The 21,971-nt window shown below is 42.8% G+C and overlaps 1 protein-coding gene across 1 annotated transcript; it reads right to left on the reverse strand.

Annotated features, from left to right (window-relative positions):
• Positions 1 to 558: 558 nt before the first annotated feature.
• Positions 559 to 21,638, reverse strand: LOC110529846 (WD repeat-containing protein 20). Its single transcript, XM_021612441.2, has 4 exons — positions 21,315 to 21,638; positions 5,028 to 5,210; positions 3,306 to 4,766; positions 559 to 2,931 (listed from the first exon to the last, which is right to left on the reverse strand). Exons 1-4 carry the CDS (start codon positions 21,561 to 21,563, stop codon positions 2,878 to 2,880), a joined length of 1,947 nt encoding a protein of 648 aa, XP_021468116.2. The 5' UTR covers positions 21,564 to 21,638; the 3' UTR covers positions 559 to 2,877.
• Between the last annotated feature and the right edge of the window lie 333 nt (positions 21,639 to 21,971).

The raw sequence follows: 21,971 nt of genomic DNA on the forward strand, positions 1-21,971 counted from the left end.
ACTCCATTGCATCCATCATGGTGGCACTAAGAATGCCATGACAAACACAGTACATTTCCATCTCTGTACGAACAAGTTATATTCTACCCTACTCCGATAAAGATGATTATAGGCTCTGTCTACTTGTCCCTCTAGCCCACAGAGGAGTCCCATCGCCCCCCTGGGCTGCACATGTGGAGGGGTCCACAAAGACCCAAAACACTAATAGCTTCACTACTCCTAGGCCCATAATGTTTAGGGTGGGGTAGGTGGAGACACAATGTTGTGGTTTAATCTGTTCCAAGAAACCATTTCCGCTTTTTTAGTCATAACTCTATTGAACAGTTGGTCAAACAAAACATTATGTTGAGTGATTTGAGACAGTCGTCTGTTCAAATGAAATTGAAGTGTCATTTGTCCACTCAATACTACCAAAACAAAGTGTTACAGCTACAATCATAATTGTTTAATTCAAGTGTGAATAAAACAGAATTGAGAGGGAACTTTTGACTGACTGTCCATTCATACTCATTCAGCCCGTAGGCCTACTAGTAAAGACTGGAGGTCGGAGACAACGAGGTCTGTCAAAGTTGTTTAATAGGTGTCACATGGAGGAAAAAATTATACTCCCACTGTTAGACCTTGGAGAATCCTCACACTGCCTACCTGGGTGCTTCACAAAACTCCCTCATCTCCTGGGGTGGGTTCAGGGAGGTGAAACACTCAGGTGCGAGTTTCCCGGACGCTTCACAGCGCTAAAATAATCATTATAGACATCCATTGTAGGCAATGGTCTCAGTGCCATGAAGCTTTCGGAAAACGCTCAGCTGAAATGAGCACCTAGAAATGTCATGAATAGAGCTAACTCTAGTCCCCATCTACACGACAGATATTCCCATATCTTTTCTAGATAATACATTTCTATGTGAACGTTTCATAATGTTGCACCCCCGTAAACAAGGCCCAGCACTCATACCGCCATCAAGTAGTGATGTTTATCAACAGTGTCAGTTGACCAGAAATGTGGTTGACACACATTTCTGGTTGACACACACTCCCATTGTCATTACTTATGTAGCGGCCATAGTCCACACACACCTATAACACCGGTTTAGTCATATTTGTATACTAGGTAGGTGAATTCAGATATTTTATGTACTGGGGCCTAATAATGGGTAAGATAATTATGTTAGCGTTAGTCTTCTGTGGTTTACCTGAGCTCTGAGTGATGTCTGAATTAGACGGCTCCTACCTTAGCCTACGGCCCAGTCCCAAAACAACCACTAGCACCTAAGCCCTGTGACACTTGTGGCGATCTAAGAAGATTGGATAGGTATATGAGCAATATGGTAAAGTATATATCTAGTCTTTCAATTTCCACATTTCCTATACAATCCTCTCAGCATAGCAGAGAAAAATATTACTCAGAACCCCATCGACAGCACCCCCAACCCAAAACTTCCTGCGGCCATGCTCTCAGGACTTCACAAGTGCATAGGGTGCAGGAGCGAGTTTGGGACTGGGAAAACTTTTCTACATAGAGGAGTCTGCAGCGACAGGCTAGCTTTCAGCACTACCTACTAGATAAAGAGGATTCCATAGAGACATCTCCTATAACAAACATTTCATTATGAAAAATACACCTGAATTCTCTTTATGTACAACAGAAAGGAAAAAACATGAACCTGCATATTCAAGATTCATTTTTAATATTATTATGTATATTTTTCTGAATTAGAAATATCACTATTTTCTGAAATGAAGAACTTCAAACTAGTGTAACAATGATAATTTCACCAAATCATTGAAGTACAATATTTACATATAATACAGAGCCCATTTTTTAAATCTGAAACAATATTAAAATAAATGTTCAATAGATAAAGGTTTTTAATTCTATTTATATTTTTAACAACCTTGTCGGGGGAGTCCTTGCACACTCCAAAATTGTAAAGCCATTCTCATCTAACAAACTATTAAGTGCAAACAATTCTCTTTTTCTTTAAAAAAAACAACTATGATTTTAGCATCCAGACAGAGATTACTCGCCACAACCCAAGTGCATCCAAAGGCTATCTTCAACCATCTTGTTTCTGTCATAATTATGAATAAAAATTTACATAAACAATAAAATCAGTGCAACGTACTCAAGCTGTGATATTCTGATTTAAATTCAAAAATATTTTTTTATTGTAGTTATAGGAAGCTAACTGCTCCGGTCTCCCTTTGCTATGAACATGTGATCCAACTCCACCAGGGTTAGTCATGGATGAGGATCAAGCTAAAAGCGATAGCACCTGTCCCAAGACAACACCTAGCCCCTAATACCTAGGCTAGATCTGAGAGAACTGAATAGTGGAGAAATGTGCCTACTACCATAATGATTAAACCTATCCAAGGTCTTTCAGATCTACATGAAGAGCCTAGGGGGTAGTAGTGGCTAGGGGTGGTTTCTGGAGGAGGCCACGCTATTAGAGACAAGCCCAGTCTGAAAACAAGCTGTAGCTTTTACAGGGGTTGTTTTTGGACCGGGAAAGAGAATGTTGAGAGAGGAAGGGAGGTGAAAACAAAGTAAACACATCGCAGCCAGCCTCCCTCTCTGAACAACACTTTAAATCCTCCTGGACGATTTCAAGCATTCTGCACCTTTCACACGATCCTTTACACTCTTTTCAGACTGTGGGCCAACCCATCTACCCTCAATGGCCCACGTTAGCTATCCATCTATCTATCTAAAGATTAACAGAACAAAAAGAGCTTCAGTAGTGGTGATGGTGATGAAGGTGTGTGAGAGAGAGAGAGAACAGCGCTGCAGGGCTGTGGCGAGGTGTGGCCAGGTCATCCTGTCCCGTCATGTCTGGTGGAGCTCGGTTTAGTTTAGCAGCACTAGCACCAGGGCTATACAACAGTCCCACTAGGAGAGTTGGCCGGGTTCTGAGATGATAGTAAGCCCTGTGGAGGAAGAGAGCAGAGGGGAATGAGTTAGAGGAGAAGAGATGGTTTTTGGACACTCAGAACGGTAAAACAATTTGAATTCAAACTTAGGTACTTGAGGGGAAACGGTACGTTTTCATCATCATAAAGAAAATCTAATTAAGATCTTGGATTGATAATCACCCTTGTAAGCAAGTCACAGTGGGCAAAAGAGGATCCTGCGTCGCAAACCCAAACTCACTCAATCATTTTCAGAGATTTATGATGTGTCTAGTCTAGGTGTTAGATGTCAAACTGAAGTGTCTGGGGTTGAAAGTGGCTTGGGGTTAAGACTCACCACTTTTCAAGGCCTGGCCCATATGTCTAGGGGTTAGGGGTTGTAACAGACTCACCACTTTACCGGGCCTGGCCCATGTGCAAATGAAGCCCTCCTGGCAGGCTGTGACCAGACAGTCCTCCAGGAAGATTAACACAGTGAGTCTTTCGTGAGCAATCTTCTTACACACCAGCGGCTCCAGCAGAGGAACCTCCTCCATGCGCGGGCACAGCAGCGTGCCCAGAGTCTTAGCGGCGTCCGCCTTGGCCGTCCGCGCCGCAGAGCTCAGTTGGTTGAGCTTGTCGCTGCTCTTGCTGCTGATGTGGCCCATGCTGTGGTTGCGTTTGTGGTCCTTCTCGTGGCGCTCCTTGCGTGTGTCGTGCAGCGACAGTGTAGCGAACTTGCTGACGCCCGTGGCGATGAAGGTGCTGTCGATGATGCTGCTTCCTTTGCTGCTGGTCGTGTGGCAGTTAGGCGTGGTGCTGCCCCCTGCGGGGCCGGAGGAGTGTGGCAGGCTGTTGGAGCGCGGCAGGGGGGCAGGGAGCGAGTTAGCTGGGGCGCCACTGTTACCACTACTACTGCTCACTGTGTTGTTGCCATTGGTACCAGGTGGGTTAGTAGTAGGAGTAGTAGCAGTAGTAGCAGTAGTAGTAGTAGTAGTAGTAGTGGTAGTAGCAGCAGCAGCAGTAGTAGTAGTAGTAGTAGTATTAGTAGTGGCCGCCCCAGTAGCCGGGGGGCTGGTGGCACTCATGACGTTAGTGTGAGTTCTGGTACGTGACAGGGGCAGGTGGGGAAACAGGATGTCCTCAGTCAGGTCCCACAGACACAGCTGGGTGTCCTGGCCCACCGAGCCGAAGCGATAGGTCACGCTGACTGGCCTGCCGTCTGTAGAGTTCCTCTTGGAAAGATGTGATTGGGAGCTATTAGCCCGGTCCCGCCCCCCTCCAAAGTGGATCTGCTCGTGGAACTCCTCGTCACTCCCGCTGAATTCGGCGGGTGGGTCGCTGTCCTCCACGCTGGTAGTACAGTGATCAAACGCCACCACACTCACCCACGACTTGTGGCCGTGGCCCCTGGCGATCACCCTGCAGTCTGAGAAGGACCAGACGGTCACTAGGTCGTCCTCCCCCCCGGCCACTATATATCGTCCGTCCGGGCTCCAGCACACGCACAACAACCCACCGAAGTAGCTCTTCATTGTGCCGTGCAGCTCGGCTGCATCGAAGCCAAACACGCGCAGGAAGCCGTCCTGGCTGGCGCACGCAAGGAACTTCCCATCGGGGGAGAAGGCAAACTCGTTCAGCGCCCCCTCGCCTACTGTCCAGCGCAGTAGGGGGTTGCGGGCCGACTTGCTCTTGCAGGTGTGCACGGCGTAGCCATCGCCCTGTTTGAGAAGCTGGTAGTGGGGTGGCGTGGTGCCACAGGTGTGCTCTACGTTGTACAGGTACAGGCTGCCGCTGGAGTGGGCCACTAGGAAGAGGCTCTCTGAGCCAGGAACCCACCGTACACATGTCACACGAGACTTGTCTATCAGTCTCTGAGGGAGAGAGGGGGAGACAATGATTGTCAGCGAGAGACAAATAACTCAAGTGTCAAACATGCATTCAAACAAGATATCAACACTAGCGTTACACTTAAATGCATGCCTAATACATTGGATATTGGAACAGAACCTTTACTCTCATTTTGCATTAGAAAACAGTTTCCTCCCAGTAGGGAGTCAACATCATACATTGATATTCAACCACAGGACACCCATCTTAGCCAGCTTGGCTAAAGTAAACGCTGTTAAACCTACCTCCTCATTGAAGAGCTTGCTGGTCTCCTTCTTGATTGGGTCAATGAGCTGCACCTGGCCGGCCGAGAAACCCACGAGCAGGGAGACGCTCTCCGCTGTGGCTGTGAGGGGGTTGAAGTCATGACACGTGGGCTGCGTTCCTTTGTAGATCCTCTTGTCTATGGGCTTGCTCAGGTCAGCCGCCTAGAAACGTGGAGAAAGACAGGACACAACGTCTGACTCACAGGTAGAGCAATTATCTTGAACATACACCTCAGTTATTTTACAAAGCCATTCCTCCTGTCTATATAACACTTGCAGATCATCATTGACCTAATGAGAAATAGTATAATTTCCATGTAAAACGACCCATGATCACCAACATGTGAAGTTCATAGGAGAATGTCAAATTGAGTGTCAAATGAGTCTGTTGTTGTGGAATTAAGGGACATGTAAATTGTTCAACCATTTTCCATCCTAAAAACTTGGAATAATCAAAGGCTTTGAATTCTGGTCAAACAGATAGAAAACGGGTCTTAGAAAACATCTACCAGAAAAATAAGTCTTAAAAGGTATTAGAAATACATTTTTTTCCAGCATTTAATAAGCATTGCCTTGTGCCTTAACTCCGTTATCAAAAACCTACATATCTAAGATATTTTCAAATCGCACTCCCTCATGAGGGAGAATAATGAAAGTTCACAGAAGTAACAAGGTAGACCTTTCAATTAGTTAAGTGTTTTTACTGATAGCAAATGTGTTCATTAATTGTTAAGCGATTAAAACTACATTCCGTTACAAAATCAGTCATGTAATTCCCTAAACAAAAAAAAACTTTAAAAAAATTGGTAACAGACCGTCTGCAATTGAATTGGCTACAACGGTAAATCATAGTAGTCACAAACCACAGTAGAGTTCACAAGTTTGGACAGTACAGCACAGTAAAGAGTAGAGTAGTAAAGAGTAGAGTACAAAGTAGAGTACATCTCACTAAAGTACACAGCACACACACTAGAGTTGAGTATACTATAATGTACTGTACTCTACTGTGCTGTACTTTGATGTCCAAACTTGTGAAACAGATGTCTATGATTGGTGAAGAGTTGGTGCAGTCCAGACATTGTTAAAAGCCTTCCTTGTGCATAGTTGTATGGATTGTTAAACTTTGAAATCAATGTTTTTTTGTTAGGCATACATTTTAAGTGACAAATCAGTCTCTCAGCACAATTCCCATATCGTGGAATTGCCCTATAGCAACAATATTAGTAGAGATGTAACGATTCACCACCGATAAGCAACGTCCCCAGTTCAAATGTTTAAGATACGACTGCATCGGCCTGCGTCCGCTCTTTCAGTGTCGAGCGAAGTATGTCATTATGTTGACAGTCATTGATCTACAAATCATTTTTCATATCGAACAACGCCAGGCAATATCAGTAGCCTAGTCAAAATGCACTGCGTCGAGAGCTGACCAATGAGGAGGTAGGCCTATTCCTGATCTGGCACATCTGCGCGTCACCTTCAGCATTAAAATGTTTGTAAAAATGGCTTGGGGAACATAAGGCTTTATTCGTTGAATGACAACCCAATGTCATTTGATAGGTTATTTTTTATCATGTTTGTTAAATTGTGTTTTACCGGAATAAAAATAGCCTAAGCTACCACCGTTGACAACTCATCTGACTATATGTAGGCTACACGCTGATCAGGGCTGACATGAGATTTTATTTGATTGCTCAGATCTTCCATCACCAATAGGTTTGGTAGTTTTTCTTGAAACAATCAGTATATATGCTAGCGCGGATCCACGAGGGGGCAAACAGGCTGAAGGCAGTGATGGACCCTGGCTTTAAATTTACAGCCACCATGGTTACAGAATCAGTCTTCTCGATCCTCCAAACAAATTACTCCATGCAAAAGCAACATATCTTTACACTAGAGTCAAAGTGGTCCGCAGTGCGTTGGAGTGTGTTGAGAAGCTGAGGTGTGACAGCGAGTTCGAAACCATTTGGGCACAGTTCCGTGCCAGTGGCACTGACTCACCACCAGCTCCAAGCAAACGACAACGTTATGTAAGTACATATCTCCAGCAATACATGGTGGACAGTACAGTAGGCCTATGAGGACAGAGAAAAGACTGAGTGTAAAAAGACTGTTCTTGGATGCGTTCATTGGTGAAATTTCAGAATGATTCAGCAAACGCAACAGCCAACTGGTGGAGGCCCTGTGTGCCCTGTGGAGGCCCTAAGAGCCATGACTTTCCAGATGTGAAAACGTGAAACCACTGCTGGATCTAAGCAAAACAGATTTGGTGGAAGCTGAGTTTAGTGTCACTTGCCAGTTTTTGCGCCAATGAGGACAAATAAACCCACTTGATATCCTGCAAACGAATCTCTGGGCCTCTCTCCGCTATGCCGACAGTGCTTACTGCACATGGATTGACTTTTGGGGCATCCACAGCTTCATGTGAGAACTCCTTTTCCACTTTGACAAATGTGTTCAGTCAGCACAGAAGAAGCATGCTACACCCAAGGAAAACTAAAACAACTGGCATTTGAGGGGGATCTTACAAGAAGATTGAGAATGGAATGACCGATTATTCAGGAAGTTCCACAGAGGATCTTTTGAAAAAGGTAAACAATCTAGCTGTTTGATTTTTCAAAAAATCTTTGTGGTATAGCCAGCAGCGTCATTTCGGCAAAAACCTAGGGTATGGAATGATAAAATTACTTCCTTAACCAGCCTAGGTTTTCAACAGCCTTGCTTTAGTGTGTAGGGTGCTTGGTCAAAAGCAATCAATGGTCTCAGCATTTGAACTTACATTTATTATGGTATAGCGTGATAAGCTGTTTTTTTAATTTTTTTTTAAGTATTCCAATTTCATTTCTTTAGCACTATCACATATCATTATAGACGGTATTTTTACAATACATACTGGTATGTGGCTGCATAGTCAGATCCACCATCCCTCACACACACACAGTTAAAAAAAAATCATAACCTAGCAAGTAGCAACATTGTCAAACTTGCCCAAGGACAATCATATCAAGGGCATTAGAGGTATTGCATGTCTGTAAATTCATTATTAGGCTATCTCCAGAGGCACAAGACGCTGGTCCTACTGCCTTCCTGATGCCGACCAATCATTAGCCCAGAGAGAGAGAGAGAGGCAGAAACAGAGACAGAAAGAGCAAAAGAGAGCTGCAGTGCCAATGTCTACCAACAGGTGGCTAGGGCAGAGACGCACCTCTGGGGTGACAACTTGACTCCAAATCAGAGAGATGCTACCGTATAAACACTATAAGAGGGGTCATTTGTAATGTCGGTAATTTAACAGCGGTTGTCAAATTCATGGATGTAAAACATTTAAGAGTAAGGGTTTGTGGACAGCTGGTCGGTACTAGGCAGTGAGTGGTACAGTAGGTCACTGCAGCTGGATTTGAGGAAGGTATAGGCTAGGTTATCACTTGTAAGATAAGTAGCTATATTGTTGACCATTAGGCCAAGAGTTTTTCCTGTCCATGTGAACTGACAAGGAAAAACACCTGGCCATAGTTTTACCGAAAGCTTTTCTGAGGAAATTCAGAAAAACTCCTGGCCCAAGGGATGATACTGTAGGAGTCAGTCTGAGACCCTGGTGATGCAACTGAGTGGAGGATCATCGGAGGCAGCGAGGTAGATTATATGGTTGTCATAAGACTGCTGACAGATCGGTCAGAGCACGGCCAGCACACTTTGATATGCCAAGAATCCATGCTGCTCCAAAGCCCTCGACAAACCAATGACCATAGGCCTTTTCTATCCATGGCACTTTAAACTTTAACTCATGTCATGTGAAACTCAATTCAAAACACACAAAAGACAGACAATTGATTAGGCCAAGCCTATGTCTGAGAGAATAATGCAGAGTTCAACTCAGGATCAGATCTTGCTGATCTGTGGACCCTCGGATGAAAGACACCATGACAAATTCAATCACACACACCAAGAGCCACAACAGGACATAAATGCTCTGTCAGACCTGCTAACTCCGAGCTCCAGCATGAGTGATGACAGTGAGTGATTGAAAATGAATGTCAATAACCAGGTTTCTATTAGGGGTGTGAGCATTTTAAAGTTAAAAACTTTGAAATAAAAGTCTGATCTTTAACATTAAAGAAAAATGTAAATAGTGCAGTTATCACAAAACATGATTTTCCGTGTTATAGCCTAACTAAACGATAGGCTATAAGGCCTGGGGAAAATTGTGTCATTTAAATAGAACTTTAGGCTACTTTGGTAAATATATGCAAGGCATGCTAAACAGATTATCAAGACATTCACATCACAGCTTTTTCTGCCTGCCCCTTCCTTGCACCGGCTCGCCTAGGGCGTATTCATTATGCCGATTCTGTTTCAAACCATTTCTTAAACGGAAGCAAACAGGGAGCAACCTACCAGCATTTATACAATAGAAATCTTGTTTTAGTTGCAAAATGTTTTGAGCCGAGATCTACCGCTCAATATGTAACTTTTTGGCCGACCCAACCAAATTCACATAGAAATGTGAGCTATAGATCTGTCACTCATTAATAGCAAGTCTAAGAAGCGGTAAATATGTTCTGTGTGCACTTTCTATGCTTCAGGTTCTTAAGTTTGGTTTTTGAAAAATATTTCACATGGGTTTAGATGGTACAATGATTCTCTACACTACACACTTGCTTGTTTTGTCACAAACCGAAATTGGGTAAACTGTTAGAATTTTAGCAACCAGGAAATGGCGGAGCAATTTTGCACCTTTAATAACCTATTAAAAACCGTTCTGTAGCAATGAGGCTTGTGCAGGCTATAGGACCAATACATTATCACTGCATTTTGGCTATGCTTGAATTGCCCTGCCAGTGTTGTTATTCTCAGACCATTTAAAAATGATATTTCAAAACCTGAGGCATATGAATACACTGGTAATATATCATTTGTTGTATTACTTGTGAGGCACAGCTGAGTGAACAAAAACTAAAATAATTCCTTTTAATTTTACTGGACTGATTGTGCCTGCATCTGATGGCCAGCCTCTCACAGTTCCTCAGCTCTCGTTTCCTGAGACTGACCAAAAAGGGGCCACTGTCTTGCACCACATTTCATTATTTCTGCCTCATACATGAATACATGTTCTTACTCCTATCACCAGAGAACATGAAATATTCCTCAATATTAAAAAAGGCAAGCCACTAAAAACATAAGTCAATCGATACTTTGTAGCGGGAGTGGATAGGGAGAAGCACATTTTCTGGCTTATATAAGTGTTGACAGTGCTGAAAAAAATACAAACATTCACTCACTCAGAAAAACAGCTGTTCTTTGCGGTATTAGTTGAGTCTCTAGTCATGGTTTTAAAAGTTTAGAAATGTCAGTATCAACTTTGCTATGGGCTCGTGGAAGCTGCAGACATGGTGATCTGATTAGCCAGCAGTAGGCCTATAAGGGCACATGATTTGCTCTCCCGGCCTTCCGGGTAGGAGTTTTTACATTCAGACAGATGAAATAGCTCAAAATGGGAACACTTTTACTACCTAGCATGCAGGGCAGCTGAATCCTGTACACCTACCGCAAAACTAATAATACTTCATCCGTTTTTTATTGTATTTTTTATAGAAATGTTTGGTGATGGACTGATTGGTGACCACTGGATTGGACTAAATTACACCCCTGCTCTTTCTCTTCGCTAATGATACAAGTGTGTTCAGTCTTCGGTCTGTTGCGTGTAGACTATCGTAGCCTATTCATTGATAGGCCCTGCTTTACTGAAATTGCAAGCCAAGAAATTGTGAGATACATCATTCCATTGAGAGATACAGCTTTGGTTGTTGCCAGATAGAACCGCGCACTAGGCCTGTCTGTCTGCCTGTCTGGTGGCAGACCTGCCCATGTTGTGCTCCTCCCCTTACTCTCACACCATGCCCAAACGCGTTCGCCATCGTGCGCAAATTTATTATGTCCCCCCCACATCAAATGCGACCACAGCACGCAGATTGAAATATCAAAACAAACTCTGAACCAATTATCTTAATTTGGGGACAGGTCGAAAGCATTAAACATTTATGGCAATTTAGCTAGTTAGCTTGCAGTTGCTAGCTAATTTGTCCTGGGATATAAACGTTGAGTTATTTTACCTGAAAATGCACAAGGTTCTCTACTCCGACAATTAATCCACAAATAAAAGTCAAACGATTTTTTTCTAGTCATCTCTCCTCCTTCCAGGCCTTTTCCTTCTTTGGACTTTATATGGCGATTGGCATCTAACTTTCATAATAGGTGTATTACCAAAACCGACCGACTGACCTCAGTTCATTTTTCAATCACCCACGTGGGTATAACTAATGAGATGGCACGTGGGTATATGCTTCTATGAACCAATGAGGAGATGGAGAGGCAGGACTTGCACCACGTTCAGCGTCACAAATACTGTTTGCCAACGCAGACGCTTGTTGGCACGTGCGAGCAGTGTGGGTGCAATGATTGAATAACGTGTATATTTATTTTGCGGCGCAAGCGGTGTGGTCAGAATGTCAGTCCCTCATTGCTCGCTATGAAAGTTGTGAGTATTTGTGTTCTCAGAAGTACAGCAACTAATCAGTCTCCTCCTTTCTAAAAAGACTTAACCTTAAAGAGTCGGTTCGTAGCTGAATCGAATCCTGACACTCAGAAATGGGAGTAGACGTGCAATGATTAGAGGAATAAATTATTTGAGTCGACTTTCTACCACTACGCCACCGTCGTTAACAGTTGGACAAATGGCAGAGAAAGGCAAGCGACAGCAGCGAATTCCTGTATGGCTTTCAGAAGTTAAATGAGAAGGAAATGTTAACTTTGCGAGATGGAACGGAGGTACAGTGATGGTAGTACAGTTGCATTTGAAAAGGGACAGATGCATTTGAAAAGGGACGCACCGAGAGACCCAACCCGTTGTTGGCAGCAGCACAGCTGCATTGTTAATTAGTGTGAATTTTAGAATATGTTGTTGTTAATGAAAAGCAAAAAAAAATTGCTGCTTAAACGTTAAGAAAAAAAATATTTTGTCATATCCCTAGTTTCCATCCAACCTTTATGCAATTAAAGTAAAAGTACATGTTGGATATAAAAAAAAGTCACGACAGGCCTGACGGAAACAGATAATTTGTCAGTAAACTTTTCAAACGTCGACAAAACAAAAAAACACACTAGACAAGATGGGATCTTTGTAAAAATGAATAATGTGATAAATGGTGGTAGAAATGCCTTTATGGGCAAATATTGATATAATAACCATCATATTGAAGTCAACTTGGAGTCACACGATGTGTTGTGTGGTCCTCCCACTACGATTTGGGAATTGATGCAGTTTATTACGCTACAGCTGAAATAAATTATGAACTTCACAGGGTGGTAAAAATGCACGGTGAAGAGTTTCATGCTCCTTTCCAATAAATATCAAGGGTCTTATTCTGGTGACATGATAATCAATGCTTGGCTGGCGTTTGACAAATAAAAAGAATCTCGCTCTTTTGTCCATAATAATCTGATCATGTAGGCCTAGGCTATACCAACCCAATGAAACCAAACAGCACCCTCAAAACTAATCAACAGGCATTAGCTCTGCAGCCCTATTTACCTAGGGGTGTTCTACAAAACAAGATCAATGAGTTAGCCACCTACCTCTAATAAAACTGCAGAAATAACCATTGATTTTCTTGTTAATTAAAAAAAAAGCTAAACTTAGATGTGTTATAGTTTGTTTAATCAATTAGACCACACACACATTTCAAGCTTCTCTCTCAAAAAAAAGTTATATCAGAAGATTTAGGCAAGTTAGCTGGCTTGTGGTATACCCTTCTGGCATGCTTCACTGACTACAGGAAGGACTACATAGAGACCTGCTGAGTCCAGTCCTGGGGAGGGCAGGTTTGCCAACCTGTGCTAAGACAGCACTGTTTACAGGAAATGACAATGTGACAGGAGTGAACTCAGTGAAGAAGTAGGCCTTTATGTATGATGCATTAAACCAGTCTGTCCCTTAAATTATTTTCCAGACAGGGCACAGAGGCCTCCAAAGCAACAATTGTGTCAAGGTCAGTAGACCATTTATTTGTCAGGAACACTTGCAGACAAGTGTTAAAATATCTTACAATCTCCCACACAGATCTACTCCATCCAAGAAGTGGCCCACAAGTCCCCCATGTTAAATGGGCAGTGCAGTCAAAAACATGACTTTCCTGTGTTTAACAGTGACTTTGGAAAGTATTCAAACTCCCTGACTTTTTCCACATTTTGTTAGGTTACAGCCTTATTCTAAAATTGATGACAGTTTTTTCCCCCTCCAATTTACAAACACAATACCCCATAATGACAAAGCAAAAGCAGGCAAAACATTTATTGCCAATTTATATAAAAAAAAAAAAAACTGATATCACATTTACATAAGTATTCAGAACCTTTATTCTGTACTTTGTTGAAAAACCTTTGGCAGTGATTACAGCCTTGATTATTCTTGAATATGAAGCTACATGCTTGGAACACATGTATGGGAGTATCTCCCATTCTTCTCTGCAGATTCACTCAAGCTCTGTCCGGTTGAATGGGGAGTGTTGCTGCACAGCTATTTTCAGTTCTCTCCAGAGATTTCGGTCGGGTTCAAGTCCGGTCTCTGGTTGGACCACTCAAGGACATTCAGAGACTTGTCCCGAAGCCACTCCTGCATTGTATTGGCTGTGTGGGAACGTTGTCCTGTTGGAAGGTGAACCTTCGCCCCAGTCTGATGTCCTGAGTGCTCTGGAGCAGGTTTTCTTCAAGGATCTCTGTACTTTGCTCAGTTCATCTTTCCCTCGATCCTGACTAGTCTCCCAGTCCCTACAGCTGAAAAACCTCCACACAGAATGATGCTGCATCCACCATGCTTCACCGTAGGGATGGTGCCAGGTTTCCTCCAGATGTGACGCTTGGCATTCAGGCCAAAGAGTTTAATCTTGGTTTCATCAGACCAGAGAATCTTGTTTCTCATGGTCTGAGAGTCCTTTAGGTGCCCTTTGGCAAACTCCAAGCTGGCGGTTATGTGCCTTTTACTGAAGAGTGGCTTCCATCTGGCCACTATACCAAACAGGCTTGATTGGCGGCCAGCTCTAGGAGGAGTTGGTCATTCCAAACTTCTTCCATTTAAGAATGATGGCGGCCACTGTGTTCTTGGGGACATTCAATGGTACAGCAAATTTTTCGTACCCTTCCCCAGATCTGTGCCTCGACACAATCCTGTCTCAGAGCTCTACGGACAATTCCTTCGACCTCATGGCTTGGTTTTTGCTCTGACATGCACTGTCAACTGTGGGACCTTATATAGACAGGTGTGTGCTTTTCAAAATCATGTCCAATCAATTGAATTTACCACAGGTGGACTCCAATCAAGTTGTTAAAACATCTCAAGGATCATCAATGGAAACACGATGCACCTGAGTTCAACTTCGAGTCTCATAGCAAAGAGTCTGAATACTTACAGTACCAGTCAAGTTTGGATATACCTCCTTATTCAGGGTTTTTCTTTACTTTCATTATTTTCTATATTGTAGAATAATAGTGAAGACATCAAAACTATGAAATAACACATACGGAATCATGTAGTATCCAGAAAAAACTGTTGAATCAAAATGTTATATTTGAGATTCTTTAAAGTAGCCACCCTTTGCCTTGATGAGAGCTTTGCACACTCACGGCAATCTCTCAACCAGCTTCATGATGTAGTCTCCTGGAATCCATTTCAGTTAACAGGTGTGCCTTGTTAAGTGAATTTGTGGAATCTCTTTCTTACTGAATTTGAGCCAATAATTTGTTCTGTGACAAGGTAGATGTGGCATACCGAAGATATACCAAATAGGGCTAACACCAAGTCCATATTATTGCAAGAACAGCTCAAATAAGCAAAGAGAAATGACAGTCCATCATTACTTTAAGACGTCAAGGTCAGTCAATGAGGAAAATTTCAACAACTTTGAAAATGTATTCAAAAGCATATACTCTTCTGTAAACTAGTCATCTCTGTATACCCGTCGCAAGACCTACTCAGGGCTCTATGGTGCTACCATTTTGGTCATATTGGCTCCTAAATATTTTGCTGTGCTACCTGACATTTTCATTTGGAAGCGCCAGTGCCCCTACAGTACTTGGATAACATTTAGTGCAACAAAAATAAATGAAAAGGGATAGCCTCTTCAGGATATTTTTTCATGTGCTCCTACATGTTTCAACTGAGGTGCACATGTGCTCCTCGTCAAAAATCTCAGCGTAGAGCCCTGCCACTGGTTGTTGCTTATTTATGAAACCCTCTTAGGCCTCACTCCCCCCTATCTGATATATCTACTGCAGCCCTAATCCTCCACATACAACACCCGTTCTGCCAGTCACATTCTGTTAAAGGTCCCCAAAGCACACACATCCCTGGGTCGCTGGGCTTTTCAGTTCGCTGCAGCTAACACTCAAACTGGACAGTTTTTATCTCAATCTCTTAATTCAAAGACTCAATCATGTACACTTACTGACAGTTGTGGCTGCTTTGCGTGATGTATTGTCTCTACCTTCTTGCTCTTTGTGCTGTTGTCTGTGCCCAACAATGTTTTTACCCTGTTTTGTACTGCTATGTTGTGAGCTGCCATGTTGTGTTGCTACCAAGATGTTGTCATGTGTTGCTGCCATGCTATGTTGTCGTCTTAGGTCTCTCCTTATGTCGTGATGTGTGTTTTGTCCTATATTTTATTTATTTTTAATCCCAGCCCCGCAGAAGACCTTTTGCCAATTGGTAAGCCGTCATTGTAAATAAGAATTTGATCTTAACTGACTTGTTAATTAAATCAAATAAAAATGTGCAAAAGCCATCAAGCGCTCATGAGGACAGCCACAGGAAAGAAAGACCCAGAGTTACATCTGCTGCAGAGGATACGTTTATTAGAGTTCCTGGCCTCAGAAATTGCAGCCCAAATAAATGCTTCAGAGTTCGAGTAAGAGACATCTCTACATCAACTTTTCAGAGGAGACTGTGTGAAATTAGGCCTTCATGGTCCAATTGCTATAAAGAAACCACTACTAAAAGGACACCAATAATAAGAAGAGACTTGCTTGGGCCAAGAAACACAAGCGATGGACATAAGACCAATGGAAACCTGTCCTTTGGTCTGATGAGTCCAAATGTGAGATTTTTGATTCCCTTCCGCAGTGTCTTTGTGAGACGCAGAGTAGGTGAATGGATGATCTCAGCATGTGTGGTTCCCAACGTGAAGAATGGCGGAGGTGTGATGGTGCTTTGCTGGTGACACTGTCTGCGATTTATTTAGAATTCAAGGCACACTTAACCAGCATGGCTACCACAGCATTCTGTTATTCAAAAGGACAATGAGGGGTGGCAGGTAGCCTAGTGGTTAGAGTGGTGGGTTAGTAACCTAAAGGTTGCCAGATCAAATCCCTGAGTTGACGAGGTAAAAATCTGTCGTTCTGCCTCTGAACAAGGCAGTTAACCCACTGTTCCTAGGCTGTCATCGGAAATAAGAAATTGTTAATGGACTTGCCTAGTTAATTTAAAAAAATTACCCAACACACCTCCTTGACCAAGAAGGAGAGTGATGTAGTGATGCATCAGATGACCTGGCCTCCACAATCACGCGACCTCAACCTAATTGAGAGGGTTTGGGATGAGTTGGACTGCAGAGTGAAGAAAAAGCAGCCAACAAGTGCTCAACATATGTGGGAAGTTCCAGGTGAAGTTGGTTGAGAGAACGGCAAGAGTGTACAAAGCTGTCAAAGGCAAAGGGTGGCTACTTTGACGAATCTAAAATAACATATTTTGATTTGTTTAACAGTTTTTTGGTTACTACATGATTCCATGTGTTATTTCATAGTTTTTACAAATGTAGAAAATTAATCAGGCCCTTATCTATGGATTTCGCATAACTGGGAATACAGATATGCATTTGTTGGTCACAGATACCTTTTAAATAAAAAAATAAAAAAAGTAGAGGCATGGATCAGAAAACCAGTCAGTATCTGCTTCATGCTGCATGAAACACCTCCTTTGCATCGAGTTGGTCGGGCTATTGATTGTGGCCTGTAGAATGTTGTCCCACTCATCTTCAATGGCTGTGCGAACTTGCTGGATATTAGCGGGAACTGGAACACGCTGGCTTACACGCCAATCCAGAGCATACCAAACATGCTCAGTGGGTGACATGTTTGCGTATGGAAGCCATGGAAGAACTGGGACATTATCAGCTTTCAGGAATTGTGTAGAAATCCTTGCGATATGGGGATTAAACATGAGGTAATGGCGGTGGAATGGCACGACAATGGGCCTCAGGATCTCTGAGCCAATTGTGTTCGTTGTCTGTAGTTTCTGCCTGCCCATACCATAATCCCACTGCCACCATGGGGCACTTTGATCACAATGTTGACATCAGCAAACCACTTTCCCACACGAAGCCATACACATGGTCTGCGGTGGTAAGGCCGGTTGGACGTACTGCCAAATTCTCTAAAACAACGTTGGAGGCGGCTTATGGTAATGAAATGAACATTCAATCATCTGGCAACAGCTCTGGTGGACATTCCTGCAGTCAGCATGTCATTTTCACACTCCCTCAAAACTTGAGACATCTGTGGCATTGTGTATTGTGTGACAAAACAGCACATTTTAGAGTGGTCTTTATTGTCCCCAGAATAATCAAATCAAATCAAATCTTATTTGTCACATACACATGGTTAGCAGATGTTAATGCGAGTGTAGCGAAATGCTTGTGCTTCTAGTTCCGACAATGCAGTAATAACCAACAAGTAATCTAACTAACAATTCCAAAACTACTGTCTTGTACACAGTGTAAGGGGATAAAGAATATGTACATAAGGATATATGAATGAGTGATGGTACAGAGCAGCATAGGCAAGATACAGTAGATGGTATCGAGTACAGTATATACATATGAGATGAGTATGTAAACAAAGTGGCATAGTTATAGTGGCTAGTTAAAGTGGCTAGTGATACATGTATTACATAAGGATACAGTCGATGATATAGAGTACAGTATATACGTATGCATATGAGATGAATAATGTAGGGTAAGTAACATTATATAAGGTAGCATTGTTTAAAGTGGCTAGTGATATATTTACATAATTTCCCATAAATTCCCATTATTAAAGTGGCTGGAGTTGAGTCAGTGTCAGTGTGTTGGCAGCAGCCACTCAATGTTAGTGGTGGCTGTTTAACAGTCTGATGGCATTGAGATAGAAGCTGTTTTTCAGTCTCTCGGTCCCAGCTTTGATGCACCTGTACTGACCTCGCCTTCTGGATGATAGCGGGGTGAACAGGCAGTGGCTCGGGTGGTTGATGTCCTTGATGATCTTTATGGCCTTCCTGTGACATCGGGTGGTGTAGGTGTCCTGGAGGGCAGGTAGTTTGCCCCCGGTGATGCGTTGTGCAGACCTCACCACCCTCTGGAGAGCCTTACGGTTGAGGGCGGAGCAGTTGCCGTACCAGGCGGTGATACAGCCCGCCAGGATGCTCTCGATTGTGCATCTGTAGAAGTTTGTGAGTGCTTTTGGTGACAAGCCGAATTTCTTCAGCCTCCTGAGGTTGAAGAGGCGCTGCTGCGCCTTCTTCACAATGCTGTCTGTGGGTGGACCAATTCAGTTTGTCTGTGATGTGTATGCCGAGGAACTTAACTTGCTACCCTCTCCACTACTGTTCCATCGATGTGGATAGGGGGGTGTTCCCTCTGCTGTTTCCTGAAGTCCACAATCATCTCCTTAGTTTTGTTGACGTTGAGTGTGAGGTTATTTTCCTGACACCACACTCCGAGGGCCCTCACCTCCTCCCTGTAGGCCGTCTCGATGTTGTTGTTGGTAATCAAGCCTACCACTGTTGTGTCGTCCGCAAACTTGATGATTGAGTTGGAGGCGTGCGTGGCCACGCAGTCGTGGGTGAACAGGGAGTACAGAATAATGTACCCCTGTGTAATGATCAGGCCGTTTAATCAGCTTCTCCATGTGGCGGCAGGTAGCCTAGTGGTTAGAGCGTTGGGCCAGTAAATTCTGTTATCTTTTATTTAATCTCATGAAACCAACACTGTACATATTGCATTTATATTTTTGTTCAGTGTATATTTGCACACTAAGAGGTTGGAATAATACTTGGGGGATGCATCCAGTACAGTAGGTGGCGGTAATGTACTATAACATTGGATGCCAACAGCCAATGAACCCCACAGAAGAAGCCAGCTAGGACAATGGGAGACAGTGTCCTTTGCCCCACTTGTCAGGCACTGCTTTCCTGCAGTTCTGTTAATGACGGCAAGGGGCAGGTGTTCAACAGGCTGGAGCGAAGGATAGACACTTTGCTAGCTAGGAAGGCTCTGGTACACAGCAGATACTTTTATTTTCCTTTTAAGTTACATTTTTAGTAGCAAGGACAATCAGGGAAAATACAGAATACCATTAGTGTCACACAAGCATGAAGATGCCGTGCTCGAAAAGGGGGGCGTTCATGCAGGAACCAATGGGACACTCGAGGGAGGAGGAATTTATTATTGTTTTGGTCTGCCTCGTTAAAGCTCAGACTAATAACAAAGAGTTCCCAATAACAGCTCATTTTCTAGTTACATATCAGACAGGGGAGGAGATTTTAATAATACTCTGAGTAAAAGAGAATGTTTTTGGATTTTCACCCTCCAGACATTATTTCCTAAAGGACTTAATGATGAAATGCCTATGTATGTTATGAATTTGAACATGAAATATGTGTCTCTTGTAGATTATTCTGACGTTTTTCGTATGATGTACCTTATGACTAATGAAAACTTGCTATGTCCTCATTGAGATTTTACAGACATGTTTAATACGCCTTGTTCATACACTTTTGTAATATTTATGAAATGCATATTGTTATATTTGGTAGCACTTATTTATTTTTCCTTTGCCTCCAACCCCCTTCGATGTGTAGAATGGATGTGGGAGGGGCCAGGTCCACATAATGGTGCAACTTTCAAAAAATCCCAAAAGCTCTGACGAAGGCCGTGTGGCCGATACGTAAGCTTATTAAAGATCGGTGATACTATCAAGAGCAGTGTGTGGTTTCCTTTTTCCTTCATCTAGTTACATATCCCTCCCATTAAGCTCCTCCAATTAGGTACCTCACTGAAGACTACTCGTGCAAAATTATTGCGTGAGAAATAGCTTATCAAAAAGCTACGTGTTTCTTTTTGACAATTTTAATTGAAAACAATCACAGTAAGATAATTAATTGTTAGCCAGAAATGATTTGATATTGTGATAAAAACAGCTGCAATGGACCTTTAAAACCAACTAGGCCAACACAGTAAGTCATGGAAGTGGTAAAACATCTTCCTCATCATAACACTAGAAAGCCCCTAGCAGCCAATGGATTATTTACTGGTGTCTGATAATGGTCTAAGTTTAACTTGTTTTATGATTTGAACATGTTTAGAAATGTGTGGATCAGACATGTGATCACCATCATCGTCACTAGATACCTTAAACAAGCATACAGCTCGATGCAGTGACATCCCCAAATGTTGCATCACCACCCCTGTCAGAACCAGACAGATCACTTGCATGACATCATCATCCCGAATCATCAACAAACACAGCTTACTTCCAACCTAACACACATTCACAATACTGTACAGCGCTGGCTTTGGGGCCTTGAAGTACCAGCAGCATATCACACATAACTAGCTTGCTATGCAATGGTCAACTATTCTATGATTGCAAAGAACCTGTGCAGAATCAATTAAACAAGAGCACTAAAAACACAACCAGTTAATTATCACTAACGTCAAAATACATTATGTCAACGAAGAAACGTGTCTTATTTAACATACTCTGAAACTGCAGATGGCAATCAACATGTCAGAACTGAAGACGGGCACGAGCCTTTGCCCACACTCCAAGGTTAAATCGTACATATTCATATAGAGCAAATAGGCATCACACAATAGTAATCTCATGCCTATGCGTAAACAGTCCACCATAACAGAAGGAGGGCCCTTCGCTTGAATTGAACTGGTTAACTGGCCAGCTAGATAGCTAAGTAGGTGGGTGACATGTAAACCAGCATATCTCCACAAGGTGCGGGCAAAACAAACTGTGGCGATGCTAGCTAGCTAGCCACCATAGCTAAGTGGCCTAGTCTGGCTATCTGCGCACGTCAGTGAAAATACCATACTGGACAGCAAATTACTATGCGTTTGAACACACACATTCACTTCTTGATAATACAGGCATTGTCACCTGGGTGCTATGTACCTTTCTTACGCCTTTGTAGATATAAAAATACAGTTCCCGGCCCACATTGAAACAGATTCTGTCGCCGTTGCCGGACTGGTCGTTGACGTTCACGAAGGAGACTTTCACCGGATTCGAGCCCTGTGAATTGAAAGGCACCCTGTTAGGGCGGCTATATTCGGAGTGAGTGAGGAGTTTATAGACACCTTCCCGAGTGGTGAATTGAGTTTTAATTTCGTTCATCTCCTTCCCTCCTCCCTCCGCCGCCATCTTGGAAATTGGCGTTCATCCTGTCCAAAACCCGGATCTTCCCCACAGAGCATGCGCTCGGCAATTGATTCTAGAACCCATGCGCTAAAAGCATCAATGAACGTTAGAAGTGACGCTCTAGTTTAGCGAAAGCAGTGAGGTATTTGATAAGACGAAATTCACTTCTAAACCCTCGACAAAAATAAATGTCATAGTTTAATCTAGTTTAAACGCTCTTGTGGAATTGCATGGATGAGTAATTTCTTATTGTGGAAAATGCTGTCTCTGTGGGTCCTTGAATCATGGTGGACCTTTGGAATATAATATCCTCCTGAACACGCTCGAGAATGTCGTAAAGAAAAAAAGTATTGTTTCAATTTGAATACAATCCCCATTTACATGACATTTATATTAATGGTGTGAATATGA

Source organism: Oncorhynchus mykiss, chromosome 8 (genome assembly GCF_013265735.2).
Source record: "Oncorhynchus mykiss isolate Arlee chromosome 8, USDA_OmykA_1.1, whole genome shotgun sequence".
In the NCBI taxonomy this organism is placed as follows: Eukaryota; Metazoa; Chordata; class Actinopteri; order Salmoniformes; family Salmonidae; genus Oncorhynchus; species Oncorhynchus mykiss.